Raw genomic sequence first — 27,148 nt, forward strand, 5'->3', positions numbered from 1 at the left:
TAATCTTGCTTTCCTTGTCTGTTCATGTCACACGTGACGTTCTTACCTATTTAATTAATTTGATTGTTGACTGTTTTACTACCTAATATTGCTTTGTCGAGATACGCGTTTTGTACAATTAAAGCGAATAAAACAAGATGTCATTAAGTCAGATGTAAAATGTTATTTACTACTCTATACGGTTTTTCATAAGGTGCAAAATCCATTCAATAGGAATTTAAATAAATAATGTTTCAGCAGGGTGGCAATTCCATTTTGGCGGATAAAGCGAAACAGAATAGTTCTATCGAACCTGCTTACAAATTTTCACGAGAATCAGTTGAGAAATGTGATCTGCAAAGGAGAACATACAAAAGCATTTTTGCCCAAGCTGAAACGGAGACCTTTGCTAACGCTCGGCCAATGATGGTTTAGGTACACCTATAAAAAATGGTTGTCCCTGCTGTAATTTTAATATCTTTATATTTCAACGGTATAGTTTTGCCTTCAAAAATAATCGGTATCGCTAAACAATAGCGGTACCTTACTACTTATACGTTCACGAAATCGGTATCTGCATAACTTGATTGTTAGTAAACTAACCTGAAAAATAATCTCAAAATCACCGAAACATTTATGTACAGTCACCTGCAATAATATGTTACGTCATTAGCGCCAACTTTGCCTCCAGGGAAACTTTGCTCAAAACGACAATTTTAAACAAATTCGTTAATGTAGAAAAAATTATAATAGTTATGGCCACCCTGCTATTTTTAGTAGAAAATAGGTTATATTTCTGACAAAACTATATACCAAACTTGTGCATATCTTGACTTGGGAATTTAGAGTTTGAGCGAGTTGTCTAATATAGGGTATATTTCGGCGGGCAAAAAATTGATAAATAATGAATGCAAGTAGAAAAAATTGAGAACCCTTTGACAAATATTTCCGGGTTTGAGTTACTTTATAACACATGAAGCATAGATTATGTCTATTGAGATTTAAACAAATACACAAAAGTTTTAGCGGTGGGCAAAGTAATCCGGTAATTTGGCATCTATACCACCAAAAACGGATTAGGGTTGTCACTTTCATCTAATTTACCCAACTTCGCAAGTAAAAGAAGGTTATGTTTGTACACTAAAATAAGTTTATAAATATATACTGTATTTAATTTGTCTTATTATCCTTTATATAGATGTTTTATCCCGTTAACGAATGAAAAACACAACAAAAATCATATTTTTTGCCATTAAACTATTGTAACAGATTTTCTCAAAAGTGACAACCTTTGTAAAATGCTTAGGCGAGCCTTATTTGGAAATGGGCAAAAACGGGTAGGCAACATTGCCCAGCAAATTTATTTTAAAGTTTTTACACTTATCGCTAAGTTATTAACAGGGAATGGTAGGATTGCCCAAAACCTTTAAGTGATCCTTAGACATCATCATCATACGAGCTGTAGTTATTTGAATACCAAATTGACGTGGGCAATGTTGGCGAAAACCCCGGATATCTTGCCCGCCCTCTAAAACGCAAAAAAATGAGTAAAAACACGATAAAAAATATATTTTTTTTTTTTCAAATAAACTGATGCGTTTGATCACAATGGACGTGCTGAGCAAAAAAAGTCATATGATGTGATGTTTTTTGAGAAATTCGTTTTAAAAAATAAGCGGGCAAAGTTGGTGATAATGACGGTACCTACTCTTCGAAGGCCGCAAAAATATGTGACATGGTCTTATGGTTCTACAAATAAGATCGTGTCAGATATTTTTGCGGCCTTCGTTGTGTAACATAAATTGCAGGCGACTGTACATTTGGAATAATTATTTTATTTAGTTTCAACGAAAGTTTCAAGTTTAGTACGAAAATACTTCAGATATGCAATATGCACAAAATGTAGACCTAATCGAAATAAAACATTGCTTTTTATAGGTAATTTATAAAACATTCGATACATAGGTATACATAACAATAACTAGAGCGCTATTGGCCTGTAAGCTTCATCTCGCTCTCCAAAGCCGCAAAAACTCGCTAGTACTTAGTGCTGGTCTAGCCGTTATTTTTTCTTGAAGATTTTCAGAGAACAGCACGTACACGCATTATACATATAGACGGAACGAACCGCATAATCATTATCATTTATTCGTCGCAATCCATGGTATTACAGATCTAGGTACAAGACTTTCAGGTATTACTTATACGAATTACATAACTCTTCCTGTTAATAGGCATTATTTTAAGATAAAAGTTCTATAATATAATACAAGATTACAATTGTCATCAAAATTCATTGACGTACATAAGTCAAATACGTTTTTAAACTGACGCAAAATGATACCAGCATAATAAAAATTGATCCCAATCAGTAAATGTGAGTCTTTAAACTTTTTTCATTTTAAGCGAGTTTTGAAGGAACATAATACTTAAATTCGACTGTAATCGTATTGTTTTAAGATAGTTTACTGCGGTTTTCAACCATTATAACAGCAAATCAAATTTAAATGAGACGCGAGCTGATATTTATGTACCCTATTTTTTGAAATACAATTTATCTACTGGTATACTTTCTCGTGTGCGTATATGATTTAATGTCAATATAATTGTCAAAAGCAAGAAAATCAAGCTGTCATTTTCATTTGAAGAAGTACACGTGTGCTCCGGTGTAGCCCCAACGGGCATCTGACTTGAAGAAGAATTTTGAGTGATGTCGTCAATGTATGGAAATTGTTCGAAAGTTTACATTTGAGATTGAATTTCTGTGTTGTCTTTGTGAGTAAAAATATAAATCGATAATAAATTGGTAGCTGGATTATCTAGCTTTCAGAATCATACAATAATTCAATTACTGTCAAAGACAAAATTGTTTTGCTTCCGTCTCAAACGGAACTCCTTATTTTGATTTTTTGATACTTTTAGTGTCGATTTGTAGAGAATAACAGCAAATTAAAAATACAATGGCATGAAGAGTCGGTACACGGTTTCTTCGTGAACAAATTTACGTGTAATTTAATGCAATTATTAAACATTTATTGAACAAATTATGGTTACAAAGTGAGGTCTAAATCGAAAACGTCATATACCGGCCCCTTAAGAATTGCGACCTGTAGAGGAGAACATCCGGACATACGAAAGCAAAATGCCCGAGTCAAAACGTAGACCTTCGCTTCGCTTCGGTCAATTAAGTGTAAGTCTGTAAGAAATCTGACCAAATCTTGCGGTTCTGGATTGTCTCTGGCGACATTATGGGCAGTACACCATCTGCACCACCTTAGCCACGCTGGCTTATAAGAAGCTAACGAGGATTTTCGCCAACCGCTTGCAAGTAAATCCTTTTGCTTATCGTTCCACGTACCTAGCAATGCGGCCCACCCTGTATCAGCCAGACTTCTAAAGCTATCTGCTTGACATCGATTGGAGGTCTCAGAGTCTGCGTGTCTACTAACCGGTTCTCCAGGTCCCGAATTTCTATTGGAGGGGCCAGGGATCGGCTCTTCAGGTCGCTGCGCCAAAACACCTTCTCCCAATTCGGCACGATCAATAGGTACATACCCTCTGCGTCGTTCAGGTGACAGAGAATTCTCGGGATTAGACACGGGGGAGGAAATATCCACGCCAGTTGATACTCCCATCTCCGACTGAACGCATCGACGAAGGACGCATCCGGATCCGTCTGGTCTAGAGTCGCATATGCCGGCACCACATGGGCTCTTCTCGACGCGAAAAGGTCTATTTGCGGTGTACCCCAAACCTTGAATATCTGGTGCGTCGCTGGCGACAGCAGGTGCCACTCCGACTGACCGCGAAACCTTGAGAGGCTGTCTGCTTCCGTGTTGTATCTGCCGGGAATGAACTGGATTGTCATGTGAACGTGATAGCGGTCCAGCGCATCCAGTACCCGATAAGTCATCTCCATCATCTGCTGTGACCTCGTACCGCCTTCGTTGCGCAGATATGACACAACCGTTCGATTGTCCGACATAATCATTAGAGACGATTGCGTCAGTGAGTGGCTCTGTGATGTTATTACCTTCTGTACTGCCATCATCTCTAGGAGATTTGAATGTTGACGAGCCTCCCACTGCGACCATTGGCCAGCTAACTGCTTGTTGTTGAGCAGAGCGCCCCAGCCCTGGCCTGAAGCGTCCGTAGTCAAAAAGAACTGGGGCGCTGGAGGGTGAAGAGGAGATGTGGCAGTTACGTTGTTGATCCACCAATCCAGCTCGTTGTATAGGGTTACTGGAAGCTTTACCTTCGTTCTTGGGGACATGTGCAGCAGCTGGTTGCAAAACGTCATCAACAGCCTGCTGTTGAGTCGACCCCTCGGAACAACGAAGCTGGCGAAGTTCACTAGACCCAGCAAAGATTGGACCTGTTTTAATGAAGCGCACCTGTGATTTACCATCTGTCGGCACTTTTGCACAACATTTTGAATCTTTGCTTCTGGGAGTGACTTCAAGTTGCTCCAAGGGTCCCACCGAATACCCAGGAACTCCATGGACTTCTGGGGCATTAAGACGGACTTTCCGTAATTTATAGTCCAGCCTAGACCCTCGAGAATCTGTAGGGTGAGTCTTACTTGATTCTGAAGCAATGATCGGCTCTGGCATGCAAGAAGAAAGTCGTCCAAATATACGATGACCCTGATACCGCGAGATCTCAGCACTTCCGCAATCCAGTTGGTGACTAGAGCAAATGTCCTCGGAGATGATGCGAGACCGAACGGCAAGGAGGTCACCTGCCAAAGCCTGTGCTGAAACATTACCCTCAGGAATCTCCGGTGTGAGGCCTTGACTGGAATATGAAAGTATGCGTTGTGGAGATCGAGCTTTACGAGCCAATCTCGTGGTTGAAGAAAATCTGGGACCTTGTACATATTGATGAGGTGAAATTTGGCCACATATATGTACTGGTTTAGCTGTCTTAGGTTGAAGACTGGGCGTACGCTCCCCCCTTTCTTTGGAACCAGAAACATGTTCGATACAAAACTTGGGGTCAACGAAGCCGGCTCTAGCACACCCTGTTCTATCATGCCTTTCATTTGAACGATCATTTCCGGACTTTCCTTCGTGAATAATTTTGATGAAAGTCGGGAGGGGTGAACTAGAGGCGGTTTTTTGACAAAGGGTATCCGGTACCCAGACAGAATTTTGACTATGTAGTCTGGAGCCCCCATGGTTTTCCATTGGATTATATAAAGCTCCAGTTGACCCGCTTGGAAGTTGAGATAGTCAGTCGTAGCGCCTGCGAGATCGCTTACCTTGCCTGTTCCTGTAATATTTGTCGCTTCGTTGATTGGATCGAAATGGCCCAGCCTTTCGCTTTCTGTCCTGAGGAGCCTGAGCGGGAGCAGCAGAGGGCCCAGGATACACGCGGAAACCAGAATAGTCCGCAGCCTTCTTGCTCTGCTCCGGCTGTGAGACTCCTTGCGCAGGAGCTCGTTTGCTAGCAACTCCTTGCGCAGGAGTGCGTGGACAGAAAAATACCTTGTCAATTCCGCCATTCTTCGTTATACAGTCAGAAAACCGCTTGTCATCGAAGAGGTGCTCCTGTGTTGGAGGGATCTTTCGAAGAGATTCCTTCATGTAGCGGTCCTTGACGAAGTGCAGTACTCCATCTCTCCGTTGCTGGATAATGTCTGCGCGACGGCCACAGACCATCTGCAAGAGGTCCAAGTGAATGCGAGAATAGTCACCCTCCGAGAACACCTCGTTGATTTTGTCTGCTACCGCCTCCACCGTGCAATCACCTTGCGAACTTATCCAAGCCACGAAGGTCTCAAAGCCAGCTTTCAATTTCTCATTTTGTATGATGAGAGCATGAGACACCGCAGCTAGAGTCTTTTCCGTAACGGCGAGGGCACGGTTACGATCAAAAGACTTTATCATGTCATTGCTCTCCAAGTCAGTAAAGCCAGGCGATGACACGTACGTATTCTGAGCATCTATGTACCGTACCTGCGACCAGTCGTTTGAATTGAAATGCTGCAACTTGTCCAAAATATCAGCATGCTCCTTCGAGGTTATCGCGCCCGCTGACTTGAGGGTAGTCTCAAGTTTGAAACTAATATCCTTTGCAGGCCCCGGGACAGGCACCGGAGGAGCCTCTGGAGTCTCCAGATCTTCAGGCGAGACAATTAATAGCACGTCCGAATCACTGGAGTATTCCCGCGGGCGAGTAGAGAAATTGTCACGTAAAGACCTTACCTCGTGGGCCAATTTGGACACTACATCCTCTAACCTGGTCATCCGCTCATGCTCAGTTAAAGCCGTTGCACCCGGATCATGTTGAACATTATTTGAACTCTCCATAATGGAACTGAATTTATTTAGAAAATTACTTCGAAAATTTTCTAAACTTATAGGTGTTTCCTCTGCCAGAAACAAATCGCCAATGACCTGAGCATTGGCGCGCAGCCTGCCAGCTGGATTCGAAAAAGCATGGAAAAAAACCCGTTATAAAAGCCGGTATTGCGCCTGACGTCATCGGAACTGTGGTGTTGCCAGTATGAAACGAATGTCGCCATCTCAATTTGAAGGCTTGGAACAAGGTACAGTCAACTTAATACAACATTTGGGAAAGGAAAATAAAACAAACAACACAAAAGCTTACAAGAACAAATAACAAATTGGAAAAGGAAATTGAAAAAAGCAAATCTTATAAAGGAAACTAGAAAGAGTAGACAAACCAGGAACCACATAGCGGCACTAAGTAAACTAATAAAAGTAAATTTATGAAAAGATAGGATAAAATATAGAGAACGTGTCATAGAGGAGCACGTGAGCAAAACTGGAGGTATTAAAAAGGCATGGAAAGAATTAGACAACATAAAAAGTTGGATCAGTAAAGTATGTTTACTTTACCGCATGGATGGTTGCGAAACAAGGAGACAAAATATACTTGAAGTAGCGACAATGTTTTACAGGGACCTTTACGAAACCAGAGAGCAACAGAATACAATAAATTTGGAACAAGGCGAGGAGGAGGAAATACCAACCATACTAGAAGCCGAAGTCGAACGGGCTATCACCTCCCAAAAAAAGGAGAAATCTCCTGGACCAGATGGTATAACTAATGAGCTCATTATCGCTACTAAAGGAGTGACGGTTCCAGTACTAACAACTCTCTTGAACGAAATTATCTCTAAAGAAATAATACCTACCCAATGGACTACCTCAAACATTATATTGTTGTTCAAAAAAGGCGACCCGTAAACAACTATAGACGTACTTATTAGTCTGATGTCAGATGTCTATAAAATATTTGCGAAGACGATATTATACAGACTAACAAACATACTTGATGAAAATCAACCAGAGGAACAGGCCGGGTTCAGACGCGATTTCTCGGTGATGGACCACATATTCACAGTACGGCAACTAACTGAAAAATGCAAAGAGTACCAAGTCCCACTTTACATAGCTTATGTTGACTACAGCAAAGCCTTCGACTCGCTCATACATAACAAAATTTGGGAAGCCCTGAAGGAGCAAGGTGTATTGCCGAAGTACATCAGGATAATAAGAAAGATATACGAAGCAAGGCACTGCTAGAATACAGCTAGAAAGTAAGGAAGAAGAGATCAAAATAAACAAAGGAGTACGACAAGGGGATCCTCTTTCTCCAAAAATATTCTCTGCAGTGCTTGAGGGAATATTTCGTAATCTTAAATGGGATGGAATCCCAAATACGGACTTAAAATTAATGGTACTACTCTTACACATTTACGCTTCGCAGATGATTTAGTGCTGATAGCAAAAACAGCTGAAGACCTGCAAAATATGCTAAAGGAACTAGCTTGCGAGAGCGAGGCAATGGGGCTGCGAATGAATGCAGAAAAAACAAAAACAATGACCAAACCCAAAAAGACACCAATAGTGGTAAACGAAGAAACCATTGAGTATGTTGATGAATACATATATTTACCAGATGGAGAAAGAGATTGCTAGAAGAACACAACAAACGCATTGAAACGGTACTGGTCATTGAGAGAAGTAAGATGGCTGAGATACGCGTCATACTCGTGAACGGGTGCTGTTTGTGGAGACTGGTCTGTTTAAGCTAACACAAGCTATTATACTTAGTAACTTTATTTTTATTAATTAATTACAGTGAGACGCCTCATTCTGCTCTCGTATGTTTCTTTTCTCTTAATGAATGTATTAATTATACAGGATATTGACTCTTGGAGACCCTATACATCTCTAAGGATAACTTGATAAACTATATAATCTTATAGTTCTGACACCTAGAGACATTTACACCTCTAAATATTATAGATTTTTTTTTTGTGTTTTGTATCTGTATTTTTTATGTAATTCGACATTAAGAGACCATATACATCTCTTAGTAATTGTAATACGTTAGATTGAATTGTTAGTTTTATTTTATAAAATTGTTGATGTTATTATTTTTGCTTGTAATTATGTAAATTCAATGATGACGTGTAAAAGTGCCCTTGTGGCCTATTTGCTTAATAAATGTTGATGTTTGATGTTTGTTTGATGTAATGAAGAACAAGGAAATTAATATAGCCACGAAGAGGAAGCTGTTTAATACATGTATTTTACCAGTCTTAACCTATGGCATCCAAACTTGGACTTTAACTAAGAGCAACCTAAACAAACTACAAGTATGTCAAAGGTCCATGGAAAGAAGTATGATTGGAGTTAAAATGAGAGATAGAATTAGAAACAAGTTTATTAGATCTAAAACACGTGTAGAGGATGTAACCATTAAAGTTAAATCACTCAAATGGAGATGGACAGGACATATGATCAGAGGCAAAGAGAAATGGAGCAAGAGAATTATATGGTGGTTCCTGAAAGATAGAAAAAGAAAACAAGCACCACCAAAAATGAGATGGGAAGACGAAATTGTAAAATTCGCGGGGAGTCTAGTCCAGACTGGCGAGAGACAGGGAAAATGGAAAGGGATGGAAGAGGCCTTTGCCAAACGGCATACAGACCAAACCGATGTTGTCTGAAATAGTAATAAGTTAAATTATATATTTTGATAAGTTATGTACAATAATATGTAAACTCTTAAACTGTAAAATTTGTCTGAATAAAAGGCTTATATTATATTATTATTATATTAAGGTGAAGAAATATATACATATTTATGAAAATTATGAACTCGACTGTACTGGTCATATCACTGCACTATTGCTTCCTCCGTTTACTTTGTATCAAAAGACAGCAACAGTTCTACACACCCCTTTTTATACCTTGATAAGAAGGGAATATGTTTCCCACATGATTTTGAACTTTGTTTCAAAGTAATAGCACAGTACACTAAGAACAGTAGTGAATCTAAGGCCGCTCGGCAAGTTATTTGCCTACTCTTGCGTTGGCGCTTAGGGTTGTCACTTTTATTTTTAGTTAAATATTATTTGCGTATTATGAGTAGCACTACGTTTCTATTTATTATAATATAATGAAATGTTCTATCAATTCATACATTAAGTATAAATAAAACGCTTTTTAAATATTTACATTAGGAAATGGCATTTATTAAAAAAATTATAAATTCAATACAGAAAAAAAATCCTCCGGTTTCTGCATGTTCGGAACGCTTTATTGTTAGCGGTTAAAGTAAAGTAAATTCTCATCCTTACGTATAACTTTAGTAAAAAGGTTTTAGGGAAGCATGGGCAAGTAGGTATTATGAAGAATGACAAGTCCGGGTTTGAGGAGTCGTTATTGAGACACTATAATTTTTTTTTTGTACTCGACTGTAATTTTTGAATTAACATTTCTTATACCAAACTGCAAATGGGTATTTTTAATGTATGAGCTCCCAACTCAACTATAATATTCATTTCGATACAGTTTAGTCAACTATAATGAAATTGATCAATCACAGCTCGCCGCGGTCAAGAGGACGAAATAAAACCATAGCTCAAATTAATTATTAATTTTAGTTTGTATAGTAGAAACAATTGGTTCATAAGTCAGAAACGCGCATGTGACACCCTTAATATAGCAACATCCATAGACTACGAAAACCACTTAGTGTTGCTTATTAGTCTCCATAGGCTACGGTGGCAAAAATCGAGAAAACAACTGTCTAAAAATTTAATTTAGCGCGGAGCAAGTACCAGGGCCTCATGAGTTACGAGAAGGTGTCGTTGACTAACGCGCCGGGCGCGGCGGCCGAGGCGCGTATCAGTATGAAGGTAGGTTGCTCGCGTATCTTACAATTAACTGTATACTTTTGGTTTGGTTCGTTTGTATGATTCTACTAGTTTAAAGTATTATTTTTGTTGATTCGTAGAAAAAGTATTGTATACAATAGTGATATAATCAAGCTTTTGAATCTCGTACCTTACTTATACTATTGTCTCTGTTCGAAGTCATGATCAAAAAAATTAAGGCCTACTGTCAGAGCAGACAAATGCGAGCGGGCGGGCAGCGTACTCGAATGCGCGCGATCACAGTCGCGGTACAGCCCACACTGCCGCCACCGTATTCCCCCGTATATTATGCTAATGTGTGCGTGGCAGCGCGTGCGTACAGGGCGCCCGGCGCGCACGCACACATTCAAGCCGGCAGCGGCTCATTTCTATGAAGATTCACTACTGTTCTTGTACTGTGGTAATAGGGTTAAATTTTGAATAATTTCTGACACCCTTATGCCTTATAAAGGGTTGAAGATCTCAAACCAAAAAGAAGTCAATTCAAAGTTACTCAACATGCCGAAAAGTTCCATTGCAGCATTTTACTGACCCATGGCGGTCCAGGCGAGTCCCATGACGACGCCGGGCGGCGTCACGGCGTACATGCGGTCGTGCTTGAACGTGGGCTTGCCGACCAGCTCGGACAAGTTGCTGTCGTCTACGGTCAGCTGCTCCGCTTGCTTCACTATCTTGTAGAGTCACTGTACTCACCCATGGCGGTCCAGGCGAGTCCCATGACGACGCCGGGCGGCGTCACGGCGTACATGCGGTCGTGCTTGAACGTGGGCTTGCCGACAAGCTCGGACAAGTTGCTGTCGTCTACGGTCAGCTGCTCCGCTTGCTTCACTATCTTGTAGAGTCACTGTACTCACCCATGGCGGTCCAGGCGAGTCCCATGACGACGCCGGGCGGCGTCACGGCGTACATGCGGTCGTGCTTGAACGTGGGCTTGCCGACCAGCTCGGACAAGTTGCTGTCGTCTACGGTCAGCTGCTCCGCTTGCTTCACTATCTTGTAGAGTCACTGTACTCACCCATGGCGGTCCAGGCGAGTCCCATGACGACGCCGGGCGGCGTCACGGCGTACATGCGGTCGTGCTTGAACGTGGGCTTGCCGACCAGCTCGGACAAGTTGCTGTCGTCTACGGTCAGCTGCTCCGCTTGCTTCACTATCTTGTAGAGTCACTGTACTCACCCATGGCGGTCCAGGCGAGTCCCATGACGACGCCGGGCGGCGTCACGGCGTACATGCGGTCGTGCTTGAACGTGGGCTTGCCGACCAGCTCGGACAAGTTGCTGTCGTCTACGGTCAGCTGCTCCGCTTGCTTCACTATCTTGTAGAGTCACTGTACTCACCCATGGCGGTCCAGGCGAGTCCCATGACGACGCCGGGCGGCGTCACGGCGTACATGCGGTCGTGCTTGAACGTGGGCTTGCCGACCAGCTCGGACAAGTTGCTGTCGTCGACGGTTAGCTGCTCCGCTTCTTGCTTCACTATCTTGTAGGCGACTTTACGGGATACCTGTCAAAATAATCAAGTTTTTAGGCGATTCATCATGTTCCATTGTTTAGTCTGCTGATTTCTGCCGCTACTTTTGCGGTAATTTGGACCTTGGGGGTCAAAAATACTTGCTCATCAGTCAAACTACAGTTTTTTCGCGCCATCAGCACAAGGTAGCGCTGGACTCTCTGGACCTCGGGAGCTCGGGACCCTCTAAGAGAGAATTAAATAAGCTAAGATAAACTTTGAAATAGTTACCTTTTCTATATGTTTCTGCAGATTTCTGACACCGCTCTCCCGGCAGTAAGACTTGATGAGCGTAGTCAGCGCCTCTGACGTCAGATTGAGCTGTTCTTCAGTCAACCCACAGTTCTTGCGCGCCGTTGGCACCAGGTACTGCTGGGCTATCGCTAGTTTCTCCTCTGCTACGTAGCCTGAACATTAAAAAGATTTAAAAGACTGAAACCGGAGTTTTTTTTATATAAAAATAAAACTTCCCCCTTTTAAAGTTGGTTAAAATTCAGCTAGAATTTTATTTCCTACTTCAGACTCCATCCATCCTATTCCGCAGCTGTTCGACCACATTGGCGGTACATATGAACAGAAACGCGGGACAGACCGATCAATACCCACTAACCCGCGGTTAAGCGGTTAATCGGTTAACCCAGTGTCAAATTGTACTGGTATCCATGGTAACTCCAGGTTTGACCGGTTAACCTCGGGTTAGAGAATGGTGCAAGTGGCCCTAAGAATTTAGCGTTTTGCTCCCCGGAAATTCTATTACGATCTATGCCCAGTATCAATCTAAAAGCAACCTTATGCATTGTTTAATAAAGTCCACACTCACCAGACATATCAATAAGCTCTATCATATCACGCAAAGGTTCGGGTATGTGTTCGACCATGTTGGCGGTACATACGAACAGAACGCGGGACAGATCGATCGGTACGTCGACATAGCGGTCCAATTAGGGTCTGTCTATGCGCAGTGTCACTCTAAAAGCAACCTTATACACTGTTTAATAAAGTCCACACTCACCAGACATATCGATAAGCTCCATCCTGTCACGCAAAGGTTCGGGTATCTGTTCGACCACGTTGGCGGTACAGATGAATAACACCCGAGACAAATCTATCGGTACGTCGAGATAGTGGTCGAGGAAGTTGGCGTTTTGTTCCGGATCTAGCAGTTCTAGGAGGGCTGAGGATGGATCGCCGTGGACACCCCTGTGGATACGTCAAATGTTAATAAATCGGCCAATGAAACTGCCCGGTTGCCTAACGGTTTAGAATTTTAGACAAATAAAGTGTGCAGTTTCAGTTTTTACAAACATTTTTGGGGCTCTTTGGCGAATTCCCTTAGATTTTCTTTTGCATGAAAAAAGTGAGCATTCGAACAAGTGACTCTCATCGACCGAGGGTTAGTGGAAGTCTCCGTTTCAGCGTGGACATACTGGACATGCTTTCGTATGTCCCGATGTTCTCGTCGACAGATCGCATTACTCAACCAATTTTCGTGAAATTTTATGAGCAGGTTCCAGAAATAAATAGTTTTTTTGTGCCATTTTGAAGCCGCTGGGATTCGCGAAGTCTACAGCTCACAGAGCCACTGGTTTAGTTTAGATGCGCCTAAACTAACGAAGAAACACTCACTAACTAATATAGGTACTCACTTGCCAATCTTGTCGACCTCATCAATAAGAACCAATGGGTTCTCAGTGCCAGTCTTCTTAAGGCACTGCACCAGCTTGCCGGGCATGGCACCGACGTAGGTGCGGCGGTGACCTTTGACCTCGGCCACGTCGGTCATACCGCCCACGGAGAATCGGAAGTATTGGCGGTTGAGCGCGCGCGCTATTGAGCGGGCTGGAAAAAAAATGGGAACAAATGATTTAAAAAAAAACAGAATTTATTTGAAACTTCGAATATCTATAAGCATTTTAGTGCATTTTTGACCCGTAACTTAATCAATCTCAGATTGCATACAATTTTTTGCGTCACGCCAGTAGTCAAAATAATGTCAATTTTTTTTATAAAAACACTTAATCTAAAGATAGGGAATTACTTAGTAAACCGATAACTCAAAATGGTTTCTGCAAATTTACTATCCATTTAATTACATAATGTCAAAATATAAAACATGTGTCAACATGTCTATCATAAAGGTACCAACCTATACTAGTCTTGCCTACTCCCGGCGACCCGTGGAAGCAGAGTATCTTGCCCTGCGTACTGCCTTTTAACTGCGACACGGCTATAAACTTTAGGAAACGCTTCTAAATATACTCCATACCTTGTCTAGTATCACTTGGGCGACTTTTAGTGCAACATTCTTCTTTAACCTTTAGCGATAAAGTTATAAAATGAAACATTGCTATTATACCAACCTATACTAGTCTTGCCTACTCCCGGCGGTCCGTGGAAGCATAGTATCTTGCCCTGCGTACTGCCTTTCAACTGCGACACGGCGATAAACTCTAGGATACGTTTCTTAATGTCCTCCATGCCGTAATGGTCCTCGTCTAGTATCACTTGGGCGTCTTTCAGCTCGAGGTTCTCTTTGGATGTGATGCCCCAGGGCAGGGAGGTCAGCCAGTCCAGGTAACAACGGGTCACACTGGAAAGTTAATGGTTTTTCATTGTAAAAAGTCATAAACGATGTTCGTACAAGAGTTTTGGGCGAAGGGTGTCAAATTCAGATAACAATAAATTTCGACGTGGTATGTATAAATTAATAAGTCGTTATAGGATTTTAAAAGATCAACAATAGCACAAATATTATAGCATATAAGTAATATAACAAAAAACCTTTCACAATGAAATCTTTATACATCTCCGTTCCGTCGTAGATAAACGTAAAATGGAGTTCAATAGAAATTGTAAATAATATGACCAAACCAATTTACCTTAATTTATTCGTAATCTCGCACTTTTTGTAGACAACCTTGATTTTATCAACAGTCTCTATACTTAAATTTTTAATTTATATCAACTACTAGTTAAAATATATGTTAAATATTTATATTTTGAGGGGCTACCCGAGGTTTTCATCGATTTTTGACATGTTTTGAATCGTATCTCCTTTTTTTGCACTACAGATAGAATTATAAGACAAACGGTTATCGGTTTTTCAATCTTTTATCTCCGGTTTTTTCACGGATTTTGAAAGAAATGAATACTTATTTTTTTATGAATTTTTTAAACATTGTCTAAAAAAACACTTTTTTCGTATCTAGTTTGCAGTGAAGGATCTTACATGTACGAAATCTACATACATATTTGGGTTCGTCTTTGACGTCTCGAAAAACGTGTCCAGGGTTTTAATTTTAAATTAATTAACACAAAAGTTATGGCCAGAAAACCAGTTTTTTAGCCCAAAATTGTTCAACTTTGATGCCAAATATCTCGAAGACAATGAACTTTTAAGTAAATATGGGATACTATATTGCTTAAAGCCGTTGCTGTTAATATAATAAGCTACAAAAAACATTACAAAACTAAGGGATTCAGATCGAAGGTCATATGGCGTGGGGTAGCCCCTTAATGAAAAGAACCATCGTATAACTTTTAGGTTATACGTCAAATGCTAACAAAATCTGTCATATTTGTTTACAATATATGCAATTTCTATTGAACTCCACTTTAGTGATTTCATATCAGTTTCAATAATTTTTACAGCTGTCGCAACCGTATGTTTTTAAAAGTAAATACTCACTTGAACTCCGAACTGTGGCTCTCAAGGAAGTTCATCTTATTAAGTTCTTCGTCTATAACCGTCTGCACGGCGTCCGGGACGGTCTTGCCCGCCAGTCGCTCGCGGAACTTATCGCCTATCGCGTCCTTGTCGTCCTTTTCTAATCCTAGCTCTTTCTTTATCACCTGTAAAAAAAAGTAAATGTAATAGTTCTAATAGTCCACAGTGACAACTCGTAAACCTTATTGCAAAGGCATAAGGGCCACATTCAGTGCCAGCGCGAGCTACGCGCTACGAGCGTAGCCGATAACATGGGAAAACCCGTATGTAGCGAAAAGCGCCAACGAACAGATAACCCGCTTAGCGGGAAATGAATGTATTAGAGTTACACCAAGAATAGTCTGCAACAATTTTGATAGCACATGCAGTGCAAGTGTTATTTTAAACGTCAAACTTCTATGAAATTATGACGTAGATATAAATAACACCAAAACACTTGTACTGCGTGTTCTATCAAAATCGTTGCAGACTTATCTTGGTTTGACTCTAAGAGAGTGTTCCTGTTAGGTAAATAAAACTTCTATAAGCTCAACACGGAGAAAACCGTCTATCAGGTAAGATCGTCTACAAAGGTCTTTCGTCGCTTCTAAATCCTGCGTTTGTATAAGACTACACTATGTGCTGCTGTTTTGTTTTCATTTATATCGTGTTTGATCAAAATCTTTTAGAACCCTCTTGTCAATAAATATTCTCATATATTACCTACTAGCTTTTGCCCGGGACTTCGTCTACGTGGAATCAGTAACAGAAGCTAAAGTATAGCGCCTGGATAAAGTGTAATAACAATCATTCAATTTGATAAGCTTAATTGCCTAATTCAATTATCAGGCAATTTATTAACTCTCTCAATTCCACCCCCCTTTTCACTCTCTTTAGGGATGATTTCCGACATGAAAACTATCCTATGTCGTTCCCCGGGACTCAATAAGCTATCTCTACGCCAAATTTAAACTAAATCCGTTCAGCGGTTTAAGCGTGAAGAGGTAACAGACAGACAGACACACTTTCGCATGAAATGAAATGAAATGAAATGAAATGAAAATGAAATGAAATGAAAATTCTTTATTTGCATAAAATATGGTATAACAAGGTGTTATTGGAAAAATATTCCCGTACAGAAACATATTTTGCTGGTTAAGCATGCAAATATTATCTTAAAGCTATTAGTCTTCATCTATTTGGTAGGTACATTGTTAACTTAAAACTAATATTTCTACTTAATACTAGGTACCTATTACATATCGAACAACTCACTTACAGAGTAAAACACCTGTTTTTTGAGCCAACGATATAGTTGTGCTTTAAATGGGTTTAGAGGCAGGGGTTTGATGTTTTCCGGAAGGGCATTAAATATTTTCATACATAAATAATAACTATTTTTCATAAAAAGGGAACTATTAGGAATAAAATCTAATACAAGTTTATTGGGATATCTCGTGTTTCTATTGTATACATCTTTGGCCTTTTTGAATAGATCTGGATATTTTTTTACAAAAACTGCTGCCTCGAAAATGTACATGCAAGGTAGTGTCAAAATTTCATGTTTTTCGAATAACGGTTTACATGAATCCCGTTGAGCTATCCCACACATTGCCCTTATACATTTTTTTTGTGCTATAAATGCCCTGTTTATGTCACTGCAGTTACCCCATTGGTATGGATTGAAGGCATCTGACGGGAGAACGAAAACACAAAGGAGTATTTAAGAGTAGTATAAAGATTATCGTACCTTTAGCTGTTCATGAAGTATATATTTCCGGTGCTGTTGCTTGACCTTCTCTTCGACCTCCTTGCCTATCTTCTGTTGCAGCTTCGATAGCTCGTACTCTTTCTTAAGCAGCGATAGAGACATCATCAGCCGCTTCGGAATCTGAGAACATTCATAATTAATTAATAAATATAGAGCGAAGAGGGTAAGAAAGTTATAATACATTTTGACACTTTTATCAGATATTACAAAAAATATGTTATTCTGTCTCTCATTCTAATCGTAAAGCCTGTCCAGTAATATATGATTATTGTCAAGAGGGCGCTGTTATTCTCATGTATAGGGTGACAGTTCTGTATAATAAGAAAAAATTAGTTGTAGTGAAATTCCGCAACATGGCGCGTGATCATATTATTATATTCCTGGTCAGGGTTTAGTTATACACACAAAAGTACCATTTACTTTGAAAAGGGGGTAAAGGTAGCGAAAGTTAAAACACCTTTTCTCCAAAGCCCTCCTTGTTGAGCTTTGCTCACGATTTCTAGGGTAAATCCACTTTACAGTAACACTACTTGCAGTTCAGTGTGATTTTTTTGGGAGCCCATAATATAATGTTGGCGGTTAGGAAAGTTAGAAAATCATGGGAAATTCTACCTTTTTACGGTCATCAGAAACGATATTGAAAACAATCACGTTGGTGGGCACTATAGTTGCAGAGATGACCGATCGCGCTATATCAATTTTCATTATATTTTGAATTTAAACCCTTTGAACGCCACGACTATCGTGTGCGCGCGTCATAGTGAACCTTGTCGGAATGCACGAAGGTTATTGATATTCGGCTGTAGCCGCGCGCGTCAGTTGACGTCTTTAGCAGTCACGGAGTTAAAGACTTTTCACGTCAAAATCATCAAAATGTTACTCACGTCCATCTCCTCGAGAATAGCCTGCAGCTCGGCAGGCTCGGCGCCTGTGAGGGCGGCGCCGAGGTCGCTCAGGTACACCGGGTTGTCTACCACCCTTTGCCCTTGTGCCAACATGTGGTGTAAAGATTCCCTGTGAAATAAGGAAGATTTAGACTAAGAATAAAAATACGATATGACAGTATAAATAAAGTACCTACTTACAAAAGGGTTCTTAACAGTTCGTAACCAATGTTAGCTGATAGAGATTATACGGCAAAATGACCACCCTATAATATCATTTATTTTTTCTTATACAGATTTTTAGCGCTTTAGAGAGGCGCGATAAGGCTTGAATCGTGTATTTTTTATCTGGTTCGTCAAGGGGTTAAATAGGAAGTAAATACTCTTGTTTCTGACATATCAAATAATGTATATAGAGCTGTTAAATATATAAATAGTAAACCCGTAAGGTGTTTTACATTCTTATTACGGAAAATGGTACATTAAGTTTTTTTTTTGTGAATAATCAATGAAACAAAGAAAAAACTACTATGCACTATTGTGTTTTATAAAAGGCAAATTAAACTGAAACAGAGTGTGTTCACAATGTTCACATGATACCTTACTAGAGAAAATAAAAACCTTACTAAAGAAATGCTTTAATATTTTGGCCGAAAGAAAGAACCACTCACCTGTACAAAGGATTCAAGTTGATAATATCCCTGATTGTCTTAATAACTTCCTGTGTTAACGCTTTCACTTCCTCTGTTTGTTGGAATTTCTCATGCATCAGATTCTCAACTTTCACCATCATAACTTGATCCGGAACCTTCTTCTTATCCTCCGTCTGTGTCTCTGCGTCCTTGGGTTCTTCGGCCACTGGTTTTTGTTTCCTCGTGTTCCTGTGCTTGCGGCGCCGGCGCTCCGCGTCGGATTCTTCGCGGGTGACGTTAAACTCAACGTTAAACACGGGAAACTTTAGCTTCATTTCTGAAATGATACCGGATCATTTCAGAAATGAAGTGTTATCAGTAAAGTCATGCACGCCTCATGTAATTCAGTACAGCTCCGGCTCGCTGCTTAACCCTTTGAACGCCACGCCTTTAGTGCGCACTAAAGTTTATATTGGCATAGCCGGCTACAGAGCCGGGCGCGTTATACTATCCATCAACCAAACTGACGACCGAGGTCATATCACTATCTCTCTCACTCTTGGCATGACCACGTAAGCATGAATGAGAAGTTTTACGACACCGGTCGTCAGTTTGGTTGAGGGCTAGTATAGTTGACGTATTTGGCGGTCAAAGTGTTAAATTAGCGCCCGTTTTACGCATTTCGTTACAAGCTCAACAGCTGACATACACGAACGAACATATTCATTATAACCCTAAAGAAAAAAATGGCGGTTTTATACTTTTCGGCTGATGAGAAGTTTATGACCTATGGGTGAGCCATTTTTGTCGATGTCGGGGACAGACCCATAGTAATAGGTGTTGAGTTGAGTATGACCCTTTAGAATTATAAACATATGTTTCAAATTGGGAAGAAACAAGATGCGACATGCAGGTTCTGTCAGGAGTCAGAGGAGACTGCAATGCACATTCTCTGCTCTTGTGGACCACTAATGTCAAAAAGAAGTACCTACCTAGGGCGACACGTAGTGCAACCCTATGAGGTACAGAACATTACGGCCCAAAGAATCTGGAACTTTCTGGATGCAACGGGCATTAGTAATGAACTTTAAAGGGCCGTCACAATAGATCAATGCTGGTCGATGCGACACTCAAAGGCCCACAACACCACAATAATAATAATAAATGACCCTTTAGGGTTTCCCCACATAATTGACGCGGTAGAAGATAGAAAAAGCCGATAGAAGAAAGCCTTATATCTGCCCAATAAGAGCGAAAAAGACGTCGTCGCGTCGGCTACGCCTTCCGACGCGTGTTGCCGAGGCGAGCTGAGCCGAATAACATCTTTTTCGCTCTTATTACGCAGACATAAAGCTTTTCTCTATCGGCTGTTGACAATTTCGCGTCGATATAATAATTATGGAGCCCCTCATATTCAGTACATTCACCACGCAGGATAAAGCTAAGGATGCAAAAACTTGAAAAATCGCATAACTCTGCTTTTCTTATAATCCATTACGAGAATAATTTGAGACTACGAACATAAGAAGTGCAGGTATAAAATCTGATTTCTCTCTGGCACTTATGCTACTCATGTCATGCTATTAATATTTATATTGCTCTATGACAGCGGTCAACAACCTTTTAACAGCTGAGGGCCACATAGTAGTTAACGAAGTTGACTCAGGCTGCACTTCAGACATTGTCGTTTGTCAATATTACATACAAAATAGCCAGGGAGGCTCGCGGGCCACAAGTGAGAGGTTCGCAGGCCGCCTGTTGCCGACCGCTGCTCTATGAGATAGATTTTTACACATGTGTAGTTAGTGGATTGTACATACCGGCAGGCCCCACTTCAATCTCCTCCTCAATGAACTGGCCGGTGATCTTTATCCTTCGGTGGGCCATCACCACCAGCCGCAGCTTAAAGTCCATGTCCTGCATCTCATGGATTTGGGCGAAGACACCCACCTGATGAGGGACAGTATTGTGAGTTCCTATAATTGGCTTCCTGTATCTACTATAATTTCTATGTTGTCTTAGCTGCTCTGTTGGATCTCCAAATGAATAAAATAAAATAAATAAAATGGTCACCTAATTGAATTTATCATACATGTAAAGAATTTTTGACACATTTTTTTTTGGAAATTGTCGAATTTTCAAAAGGTTTGCAAATATAACCTGAACTAACTTCATGAATTCTAAAGTCATAGTAAATAAATGGTTTTGGAAAAGAAGCATCATGAGAAACTATTAATTCCATCAGTTTTATTTCAACTTTGGGGGTTGTGAAGCCTTAATAAAGGACAAGTCTTAGTACAAAAGAAAGCTATAGGTAGCAAGGTATAACTAAGACAAAGGGTCTATGTCCGTGAAAACTTCCAAGTAGGATTACGAAAATTTCAATACATACATATTTCTACATATCAATTCAAATGGGGTAGAGTCATGAAAAGTTTAAAAAAACTATAGAAAATAAAACATAATAATATGTACATCTTGTATAAGTTTCAAATCAGTATATTACCTGGTGCAGATCATCAAGGCTGGAGACCACATCAGACTTCTCATCTTCCTTCTTGCGGAGGAAGATGCCAATGTATGGCTGATTGAGTTTCACTTTCCGTCTTATCAAGTCAATTAAGGCAGGATTTGAGATCTGTAATGACATGAAACTAAATTAGTAGATAAGCAAAACGCAAAGTCATTGGGAATACATACATCAATAGTAATATAAACAATATGTTTTCTTCTCACATAATTATGTCACTTACTTATCTGTTCACCTTTAGTCTTCATTGTTATCTATTTATGACCATGCATATTTTTTATCTTTATAGAGCCATAAATAATAAATGACTGCTATGAAATAGAACACGATGTTTTACTTCACCAAAAAACTACATACTAGTATATATATTCCTTCAAGTGTTCAAGATTTGTTTGAATTTTAATTTTCTGTCAATTACATAAAAAATAAACATTCAACAACTGCGGGAGGTTGCTAAAAAAGGGGATAGCAATTAGATCAAAGCCACTCATATAAGCTGGAGTTTGAGAACATCATCTAAGGTTTGAAAGCCAGAGGAAATTTTTATACATATTGCAAAGAAATTCAAAATTCTTGTATAGGGGATCCCATCAGTAGAATCCGTCAGTAGGCTGTTAATAGTGACAACTATAATTAATATAAACAGGTTCTACAGTAAATCTATTATAACAACCTATAAACATATTGTAATCACCTCAATCAACTTGATGAATCTTGGAAACACAGGGTTCCTGTTAATAGCGATGACGGGAACCTGCGGCCACACCTCGGGTACGGCCACCGGCGCCGGCAGCTGGCTCGTGAACAGCGGCGTATCCTCCTTCAGCTCCGCATCCTCCTCCGGCGGGTCATTCTTGTTGCCCGTCGAAAATAACCTCACACTTCCCAATTGACGATTTAAAACCACAGCATTGTGATTAGCACTACACACGCGACTTCCCTGAACCCACAATCTACTTCTACCGCAACCCAACAAAGATTTATCGGCTGATTTACTGTGTGATGCAACTTTTGTTACGTTACGGGCTAAACGAGCGGAAGACTTCAAGTTCGGATTGAATAACACTGTATTCCGCAATAAAACACTAGCGCTATGCATTTTTTATGTTGTTAAAAGATTTGTAGTTGGTTTAACTGCCTTCTCCCATTTAAATTATTCAAAATCTAAGTATTCAAATGGAAATAGGTTATATTTCCAGACTTTTCAGAAGCCGAATAGATAACATTGACAGTGACATTGACAGTTCTAGGTATGTCCTACATGGTTTCAATTCGAAGTACGAAATAAATGAGCGTGCGCACGCATCAAGTAACTTGCGCAAATTGAGGTAAGTTGCGTAAGCAGACAAATCATAGTGTATAAAATAAAATCATTATCCCAAAATTTTATTCTACATTCAATCCCTATCTGCTTCGTTAACTTTGAGTACTTGTACTTGCGCATGTTGCTTGCGTGTGCAAGCACATTTTGATATGCCATGTTTAAGAACGCACCTTAACATATGTCAATATTGTCAATGAGTCAAACACAAACTTGGTCTTTGTTGGTTCGCTTGTGTTTGGCGTTGAAGCGATAGTTTAATTTGTAGATTTCATATTCATTACTAAAATAATGAAATGGCGTATGCTTTGATTTAAGTGTAAACGTTAATTCAACATGTCTTGTAATTATGCTGAGGGTTTATCACCCTATGAACACAAAGGTGTCCTAGGAATTCCTGAGGTAAACATATTACATTCTATGTTGTCCTTTTCTTTTTGAATTATTTCATAATTTTTAATGTCATATAATTGTTTATGATTCTAGAAATTTGATTCAATCGATACATTCAACAAGAAATGTGATCTATTGGCTCAACTCATAGATCAAAGTAAGCATGTGGTTGTTCACACTGGCGCTGGGATTAGCACTTCAGCTGGTATACCGGACTTCAGGTGAGGTCATTTATCTTGGTCGAAAATTTAGTCTATATAGTTCATTATACCACACTGACACTGCTTTACTTTTCACCTTAATTGCAACAAAGAAAACAAATGTTTATGTTGTTGTTTAGTTTAAATTCGATTAAATGTTTATGTGTTGAATGCAATTCTTCTCTCTTCGTCTTCAGCAAGTATGCACTCTGTTGGGCGTTTTTTCCTCCACGCAGCCCAATTTCCTGCTTGTCTTCTTCATGCAATCATTTTAATATAGTCCTCCCATCTGGTTGGATTAATTCCTTGTTTGATTGCAATTAGAATAAATTTACTATGCTAGTCCATTACTTTGAATGTGACAGTAGATAATGAGTGTTACTTTCTAATTCAGCTTTTTCTCTTTCAGAGGACCAAATGGTGTATGGACTCTAGAGAAAAAAGGCAAAAAGCCCTCTATCAATGTCTCTTTTGCCGATGCAAAGCCTACAAAAACCCATCTCATACTAAAGAAACTTGTAGAGTGTGATAAAGTACATTACATAGTGAGCCAAAACATAGATGGGTTGCATTTGAAGTCAGGGCTGCCGCGGGATTACCTCTCCGAGCTGCATGGGAACATGTTTGTTGATGAATGCAACTTATGCAAAAGGTTAGTTTGTGTATTTACTTATATTTGAACAACTTTAATACTTCTACCAGTCAAATATGGCTTGCATTTGAAGTCAGTGCTACCAACGGAATACCTCTCTATGTTACATGGGAACCTGTTTGTTAATGAATGCAACCAGGCATAAGTTTGTTTGTGTATTTATTTACTTATATTTGAACAAGTTTAGAACTTCTAAGTTCTAACAGTCAAATTGTTAGAAGTTCTAAAGTTAACAGGCAGATGATTTTATCTAGATCTTAGTAATTCTCCTTTAAGATTGCATTTATTGTGCTTTAGTATTAGTAGAAATGCTAGAACAAACTGATTCTCAATTTCTATTATGGTCCTCAAAGTGTTAATCCTTCCATAAACTGCATCTCCCTACTCAAGAATCTAATAAATATATAATGATATATTATTTCTAGTACATACAAAATTAAATGTAAATAATAACAAAACCAAAAACATATCCCCATGGTAAGGGCATTTATAGATATTTGTTCCTGAGTCATAGGTGTTTTCTATGTATATAAGTATGTATTTATCTATATAAATATGTTTATATCGTCGCCTAGTACCCATAGTACAAGCTATGCTTAGTTTGGGGCTAGGTCGATCTGTGTAAGATATCCCCAATATTTATTTATTTGTTTATTTATGCTACTTTTTGGCAGGCAATTTGTCCGGAGTGCTCCAGTGGAGACAGTGGGCAAGAAGTGCAGTGGCGTGCCATGTGCTGCGGCGCACGTATGTGGAAGGCCCTGCCGCGGGCGACTATATGACGGTGTTTTGGACTGGGAGCACAGCTTGCCGGAGAATGATTTGCTCATGGCAGAGTGGCACTCTAGGTGAGGATACTTTATTTCAGATATGCCAAAACAATTCGACAAAATAGTCATTGGTCTATGAAAAATATTTCGTACTTATACAGAGTGGCTAAAAAATAACTGCATTCCCGTTGCCCGGGAGGTTTTGGTATTATACTGAGCAACATTTCCTATAGGAACAACCCCGAAATCGCGAAAAAAAATTGATATACATTTTGACTGGTCCATTTTCTATGGGAGGGTAAAAAAAATTATTCGCGATTTCGGGGTTGGTCTTATAGTAAAAGTTGCGGCAACTTTTACTATGAGGTTTTGGGATTATACTGATATAATCCCAAAGCCTCCCTGGGAACGGGACTGCAGTTATTTCTTAGCCACCGTATATATTCCCTCTCTATAATGTAGGTTTTGGGATTAGAATTGTTTTCCTCTCCCAGTGTGGGTTATTTAATTAGTTCCTAGTATTTTAAGGAGCAAGGGATATTATTCCTGATTAAATAAATTATCTTGGATATACTTTAAGACTCTGCTGTGATAAGTTTTTCTCTGGATACTAAAAGCCCATACCTTCCGTCCTCATTTATGCAAAGGATACATACTCTCATGTTGACATGTATTTTTATGAAACATTTTATTTAATTTAAACGATGGTAAACAACAAGGCCTTATAGATGTTGTAAATAAAAAAAGTTCTATTTTTTTCAGTATTGCAGACCTCAGTATATGCCTAGGAACTACTTTACAAATAATTCCAAGTGGAAACTTACCCTTAGAAACAGTTAAATATGGAGGGAAACTAGTCATCTGCAACTTGCAACCCACAAAACATGTAAGCAATAATTTAATCAATTTATTTAATACCATCTTTTTGTTTTAACATAACTTGGTGTGTTTGTATTTTGTATGTTATGATAAGTTCTTTATTTATTTTTAAATTTAACTTGTATATGTTGTGTATATGGACAGTTGTGTCTGAACTAAACGTATTGATTGATAATAATTAATGTTACCATTTGACTTTTTCAGGACAACAAAGCTGACCTTGTAATAAATTATTATGTCGACGATGTTTTAGAGAAAGTTACGAATATACTTGGAATAGACATACCAACATATTCGGAGGATGAGAATCCGATGAAAAAGGCAGAATCTTCAGTAGTTGACTGGACTATAGATAGATATAGTGTTCTTACTTTAGAGAAAATGTTCAAAGCGAAATGTAAAGGGGTTAAAAAGAAACGGGTCCTTATAAAGAAACGTAGTAATAGTGATATGGGTATCAGTGGAACAAACTGTGACGATAAAGCCAAAATAATAAAAATAGAAGTAAAAGAAGAAGCTGATGACAATAAGACAGAAAATGGACATGTGAACATTGTAAACGAAAATGGACAGCAAGTTAAAGTTAAAAATGAACAAAATGATGTAGAAATTGTAGGAAATGGTCAAAAAACTAGATTTGAAAATGAACAAAATGATGTGGATATTGTAAATGAAAATGGACAGCATGTCAAGATTGAAAATGAACAAAATAATGTAATCATGGAAAATATAATTGGACAAAACAATACTGTTGAAAATAACAAAAAATATGTGGACATTGTAAATGAAAATGTACAAAATATTGGTGTTGATAATGAGTATAATGATGTGAATATTGCAAATAAAAATGGACAGCAAATTACGGTTATGAATGAGCAAAATGACGTGGACATTTGTAAATGAAAATGGATAACAACTTTTAACTATTGAAAATGAATATAATGTTGCAGTTTTAAATGGAAAAGGTGTGACTTAAATATACGCTAGAATATTATAAATCTTGGCCTGAACAATTCCAGTCGCATTTATTATGTACTTTACTACATATACCTCTCGAATGATCGTCCCTACGACAGTTCCTTCTCTTTTTATTGGACTTTGGACCTTTTGGACGCCATAGACCGATATATCCGCACCGTAGGTCCAACTAGTGATGGGTCAAATCGAAAAATTTTCAAACCGAATAAGTCGACTCCGATTTAAACCCAAATCGGTTTGCAAACCGATTTGGCCGAGTCGATTTAACTTCTAGTTTTTAATTATCAGTAGTTCAAACCGCTCCGTAGTCGCTTGGTTTTGAGTTGAAGAAATCGAATTGTCAATTTTACGGTTTGTTCGACCCTTAAGCCCCCTACAGACTATGCGCGTGAATCGCGGCTTCGCGCCGCGATTCGCGCATGAGTGTGGGGCTTTAGAATAACACGAGAGCAAAAACTTTGACTTAAAACTTTTGTAATATTTTTTTACTTTCCGTTGCGCGGTAGATCAAAATTTCATTAATTGCTAAAGATAAAACGGGAAAGCACTATACGAGCAAGCAGGAAAGAGCGTGCGGTCTCTTGCGATTGCGTGAGTCATTGCCGCGAATTCGTGCAGTTAGCAAATCGACGCGGCGCAAAACTGGCAAACCGATCCAAGTATACCGCCAAATCGATCTCTTTAAGCCTATGCGAAATTGAACCTTACTACTTGAACAATAAGTTTCATTTTACTTTACCTGT

At 39.3% G+C, this 27,148-nt stretch overlaps 2 protein-coding genes across 2 annotated transcripts in view; one reads left to right on the forward strand and one right to left on the reverse strand.

Annotated features, from left to right (window-relative positions):
- The window catches only part of LOC134798868 (lon protease homolog, mitochondrial), a 31,780-nt gene extending 9,344 nt beyond the window's left edge, over positions 1-22,436 (reverse strand). Inside the window, exons 1-12 of the mRNA XM_063771259.1 lie at positions 21,907-22,436; positions 21,189-21,320; positions 20,503-20,632; positions 18,722-19,019; positions 18,051-18,180; positions 17,146-17,286; positions 15,378-15,541; positions 14,050-14,279; positions 13,336-13,528; positions 12,702-12,889; positions 11,921-12,096; positions 11,518-11,683 (exon numbers count right to left, since the gene is read on the reverse strand). Coding sequence (XP_063627329.1) covers positions 11,518-11,683; positions 11,921-12,096; positions 12,702-12,889; positions 13,336-13,528; positions 14,050-14,279; positions 15,378-15,541; positions 17,146-17,286; positions 18,051-18,180; positions 18,722-19,019; positions 20,503-20,632; positions 21,189-21,320; positions 21,907-22,311 — 2,353 coding nt within the window. The 5' untranslated portion in view covers positions 22,312-22,436. The remainder of the gene's footprint in view (positions 1-11,517; positions 11,684-11,920; positions 12,097-12,701; positions 12,890-13,335; positions 13,529-14,049; positions 14,280-15,377; positions 15,542-17,145; positions 17,287-18,050; positions 18,181-18,721; positions 19,020-20,502; positions 20,633-21,188; positions 21,321-21,906) is intronic.
- A 304-nt stretch (positions 22,437-22,740) lies between these two features.
- Positions 22,741-26,383, forward strand: LOC134798871 (NAD-dependent protein deacetylase Sirt6). The gene is made up of 6 exons (XM_063771263.1): positions 22,741-22,935; positions 23,020-23,147; positions 23,536-23,778; positions 24,453-24,626; positions 25,311-25,434; positions 25,632-26,383. Exons 1-6 carry the CDS (start codon positions 22,870-22,872, stop codon positions 26,328-26,330), a joined length of 1,434 nt encoding a protein of 477 aa, XP_063627333.1. The 5' UTR covers positions 22,741-22,869; the 3' UTR covers positions 26,331-26,383.
- Positions 26,384-27,148: the final 765 nt, after the last annotated feature.

Source organism: Cydia splendana, chromosome 17, assembly GCF_910591565.1.
Source record: "Cydia splendana chromosome 17, ilCydSple1.2, whole genome shotgun sequence".
NCBI lineage: Eukaryota > Metazoa > Arthropoda > Insecta > Lepidoptera > Tortricidae > Cydia > Cydia splendana.

What these genes read in the sequence shown, in the direction of transcription:
- LOC134798871 (XM_063771263.1), top strand. Translation starts at nt 22,870, where the DNA reads ATGTCTTGTAATTATGCTGAGGGTTTATCACCCTATGAACACAAAGGT. An exon ending in GCTGGTATACCGGACTTCAG is followed by an intron (nt 23,148 to 23,535) that starts GTGAGGTCATTT and finishes TTTCTCTTTCAG; the next exon opens with AGGACCAAATGGTGTATGGA. An exon ending in ACTTGCAACCCACAAAACAT is followed by an intron (nt 25,435 to 25,631) that starts GTAAGCAATAAT and finishes TGACTTTTTCAG; the next exon opens with GACAACAAAGCTGACCTTGT.